At 37.0% G+C, this 4,752-nt stretch overlaps 1 protein-coding gene across 1 annotated transcript; it reads right to left on the bottom strand.

The window, feature by feature from the left end:
- Positions 1-1,220: 1,220 nt before the first annotated feature.
- LOC127802493 (ethylene-responsive transcription factor ERF038) lies at positions 1,221-2,318 on the bottom strand. Its single transcript, XM_052338327.1, has one exon. The coding sequence runs from the start codon at positions 2,292-2,294 to the stop codon at positions 1,473-1,475; it is 822 nt and encodes a 273-aa protein (XP_052194287.1). The 5' UTR covers positions 2,295-2,318; the 3' UTR covers positions 1,221-1,472.
- Positions 2,319-4,752: the final 2,434 nt, after the last annotated feature.

Here is a 4,752-nt window from a genome sequence, read left to right as displayed (position 1 = left end):
TGTTCAACAGTACCATCATACTATTTTAAGCCTAAATCAGAGTAAATTGGACAAACTTCATGAAGAAGACTGTTTGATGCATGTTGTTATCAAGTGGGGTAACATCTTGTAGTCAATAAAGGAAAAATTAAAAAAATGGAACAAATAAAAATGTGATTATAAAAAGAAAATAATTTAGAATCTTGTATGTACCCTACTTCCTGCAATGATTTATGACTTTGTTCTCCTGTGATTGAGATCGGCCATCAACTTCACTAATTCACCCTTTTAAATCAAATGAATTGAATGAGCAAATTATCACTTTGAGCTAACTTAGTGAGTAAGTTGGCATGTTTCTCATTTTAGTTACAGTGGGTCAAATTTATTTAAGGATAAGAATTCCTTCACTTTTAATTGGTTCATTTATTAATCGTAATTTGTAAGTCATTATGTATATAATACATTCAGAATTTATCCAATACATACTCAACAGATAAAAAAAAAAAAAAAATTCTAATTACCTCTGGTTTCGAAGAGAATCCAATTTCCTCTGCTTTCACTTTTCTTTTCCCAAATATGTTTAAATTAGGTTGGCCCCAGATCTTGACAGATAAGGCTTTTTCAATTCATAAATGCGACACAAATAATTAGCTCCATGTGGGGTCCAAAGCATAAAACTTTGTAATGGTATATATATTATCAGGATTTGCTGGGGAAGCAAGAGATTGTCTTTAGTGTCTTTTCATGCCACTATGGCCTGCCTAATTGAAATGTGGCCAAATGATGGAGGAATAGACCACAAGGGCATAGATAGTGATGTTGAAGTCATTCATCACTACCAAATACAGCCGCTTAATTAAGTTTTGAGACAATGTTAACAAATTATAAACCTAAATAAATGATTGGAAATCTCTTTATCAGAATGACGTGAAAATTTTACCAATTGTCATATGAAAACCATTAAGAGTTTTAGTGGGAAGAACAACAATTTAGCTGTGATTGACAGGATAGCTAGCTAGCGAGATAGTTAATTAGTTTAGAAACACGCTAAGAGTGTTGTATTTGTTTATGGGACTGCAGTGCTTGGGATAAGCATACATATTGAGACTTAATAAGATCATTCCGAAAATGATGAGCTTACTGAACTTTGGACCTCTTCTCTAATTTTGATCTTTGACTTGTGGCCTGAGCACAATTTGGAGTCCAATCACATACATTTCTCATCAGTAATTCACAATTAAATGAGCTATATTGATACTTCATCAATCCTTTTTTAACTTCAACTTGGGTATATATGGATGCGTTCGTGTAGGCGAGAAACTTGAATAACAACCATACAGTTCCCAAGTGCAGATCAAAACTGAACAAAAAAGAAATTAAACCAAACTGAAATTTGTATAAACACCATCACTTTCACATTTGGCTTTCTAAATATATACTAAAATTTAATGTCGAATTCTTGTGACTGTACTATGCAATCAGTTTGATCAGAATTAGCAATCCCATAGAAACGGCTCGTCGAGCCGGAAAACTGTATCGGCTGCAGCCAGCTGCCACGACGAAGCATAGTAACAGTACTGATCGGTTCGAGCCGAGCCATCGAGGGAGAGATCAGGCAGGTCAAAAAAGGTGTCATCCTCGCCATTTGAAACTGATTCTTGTGTGTTATCCGACGACAAAGTGGAAGAGGACTGACAACTGGGAACCATGGCGCGGCTCGGCTCGGCTAGATCAGCTTCGCCGGGGAACAACACGGCAGCGGCCTTGGCAGCGGCCGCCTGGATGTCCTTGGGGCAGGTGGTGGCGGGGCGGGGGAGTTCATTGGCCAGTTCTGGAAAGTTCAGGAAAGCCGACTTACCTTTGATGGCCAGAGCTGCCACGTCGTGGGCTCGAGCCGCCATTTCTGCGGTCTGGTATGTGCCAAGCCATATTCTGGATTTCTTCCTGGGCTCACGAATTTCAGATACCCATTTGCCCCAATTCCTCATCCTCACTCCCCTATAGGTTGGGTGCTTGCCACCATCTTCATTTTCTTCATTCTTCTTCCTCATCTTCCCATTCTCATTCCCATTTTTGGCCTCTTTGGCTCTCTTTAACCCTTTTCCAGCCTTGCACTCTTTCTGATCCTTTGCAACTGGATTGAAACATGAGTTCAAGCCATCGAAACTCGACGAAAACGAGGAGGAGGAGGAGGTGGAAGTAGTAGTGGTGGCGGTGGTGGTGGAAGATGATGAGGGGTGGCCGTACTGATCGTAATCTGAACTCTCTACACTGATCATGGTGATGCGTTCTTCTTCCATGGTAGAGAAAAGCATGTGAATGGAGGTGATAAAATAGGGGAGGTGGGGTGGTCTTGATTCTCCCATAAATTGGACATTCATTTGAATAAGAAAAGAGAAAAATTAAACAAAAAGTATGGGCCCTTAGGCTACAGTTCAGCAATTTTGTTACCCATGTGGCACAATTTGATAATATATTTTTGATTTTTAATTCTTGTTACTGTCCTTTAACTTGGCATATTCTTCATGCCAATGCTTCATGTAAATGTGCATTGAAAACCAACCCATTGTCCATCTTTAACGTGTGTCCAAGCAAGTTCCGGGGCATGTATCGCTTTGGACCTCATCTCTTCGGCAGTGGTAGGGCTAAGCATTATAGCTCCCAGTTTTTTTTTTCTAAACGAGGCCATGAATTTAACATGTGAAAGCTGGCCAAGGGACCCTGCAGGGAGGGTCTTGATTTCTGCGCCCATGTTTATTCCAAGGCCAAGGCCAACAAATATCATACGAAATCCGCGATCAATATATCTGAGAAAAATGTTCTAATTTTGTGTAATTGTTATATCCATGTGGACACCGGTGGCATACGCTGTGTGGTTGTAATATTTATTTGTTATATAGTGCGACATTCGAATAGGCCTGGCCATTGCTAGAAGATCCTTTCAACTGTCTTCTCTACTGGCCATTGCTGAACCTTTAACTCTCTCTATGTTGTTTTCTTCATCTCCTTCCTGTTAAGCTGTACAAGTTGATGATTAATTCTATATTGAATTACATCAAATTTCAATGTAAATTAAGCTAATATTTTATGAGTAACAGGCGGCGATTTTTAATGTTGGACCATCAAAACTGGGCAGCTAGGACAGAAAACAGAATCTGAAGCATTTGAAGGCATAAAGAGCTTTATTAAGGGACAAAGATCTTCCAAATTACCGTATAAGGAATTTATTATTAGAAAAGAAGACAACTAATACTGCAAACATTACTCTCCCACACATGACTCTACATTAACATAATGTATTTGAAAACTTTTATTTGTCCAGTTTCTGGAAAACTGTACACATGGGGCACATGCCAGGGGGGTCCTGGTGCTGATTTGCTGGCCCATGAGCTATTTTTCTGGTTCCGGAGCTTCAGTTATTGATAATTAGAGTTGAAAATGATATTTTATGCAAAAACATATATTATATAGTAGGGATATTTTTGCATTAGCAAGTCATTTTGATTGGTATTTTCTTTTTCAAGTTATGGTCGTTAATAATAAGCTGTAGGTTTTTTTTTTTTTTTGTATAATTACATAAAATTCTTGTTCATGCATCCTTCTCCTTTTTATTTTCTTTTTAAGTAGAATAATTGAATAAGATGACTTAGCCAAAGAAACCAAAGAAATTTCGATCCCAAAAACAATATAATAGAAAAAACTAAACAACAGCTGGTAACCAACTAAAACACACAAACATTAGAGTTGTAGGGAGGGTACAAGTAACGTATTTAAAATATTTTACTTTGATGAATAGAATTTGGATATCAGAAAATATCTATGAAGAAGGGTACAAGTATTGTATTTAAAATACTTATGGGGTATGGTTAATTTCTTGAATTTGTCTTGTGAAGTGCCATATTATTACATTGATAAAATAAATCGCAAACCATCCCCATCCCAGCAGGTAAAATAATTATAGTGCCGTATGATATATATATATCCTGTGTCTGTGTGAAGGGTATGGTACCAGAAGGTATCTGATCATCAATTAACATCCTCAAGTCCATGGTGACTGGTTCTCTTCATCGTTTCTGGAGAGATGGTACTACAGTCATCTCGCTGCAGAATCTCCCAGGCACTACTTCTGGATTAAGGATTTTGTAAGGGGCCTACTTGGGGAAAAGATAAAAAAATCAATTGGCTTGGCTCACCCCTGGCTAGGGTCAAAATAGGCCAACTTCACATGGTTTGAAAATAAATATAATCAAAACAGCAGGATTTCAACGTTTTGGCTTTTATTAACATTTTTTTTCTCGTTTATTTTTAGTACGTCCAGTCTTTTGTTAAAACAAACACATTTTTTTAACTTAACAAAATAGGTTGTTTTGGAAAAAAAATAATGACAAATGCTCCAGATATTAAAAGTAAAATAAAATTAAAAATAATCCAAACCACAAGGAATCAAAATGAAATTTATCCTAATATTTTTTTTTTCATTTATAAGTAACTAATTAAATAGATTTTTTTTTTTTTACTACCCTGCACTTAGAACCCATATAAAATTCTATATATTTTGATTATGAAATTTATTTACTTGAGAATAATCCCACTGGACCATTGGGGTCCAAACACTTGTCCATTAGGTTAAGTTCTTCATCGGGTCCTTTTACTGGTGCTTGTCCGCATTGAAGAAGAGTGATGGTACTTAATTGTCTACACCTTATATTAATGGTCCTTCATGGAAAATGCCAATTCAGACGGGGAACGTGTGCATAAATGTTACTGGTTAGG

The sequence above is a fragment of the Diospyros lotus genome, chromosome 5, assembly GCF_014633365.1.
Source record: "Diospyros lotus cultivar Yz01 chromosome 5, ASM1463336v1, whole genome shotgun sequence".
Lineage (NCBI taxonomy): Eukaryota > Viridiplantae > Streptophyta > Magnoliopsida > Ericales > Ebenaceae > Diospyros > Diospyros lotus.
This window is presented reverse-complemented; position numbering and strand designations above follow the sequence as displayed.

Coding starts and splice junctions, on each gene's coding strand:
- LOC127802493 (XM_052338327.1), bottom strand. CDS start 2,294: ATGCTTTTCTCTACCATGGAAGAAGAACGCATCACCATGATCAGTGTA.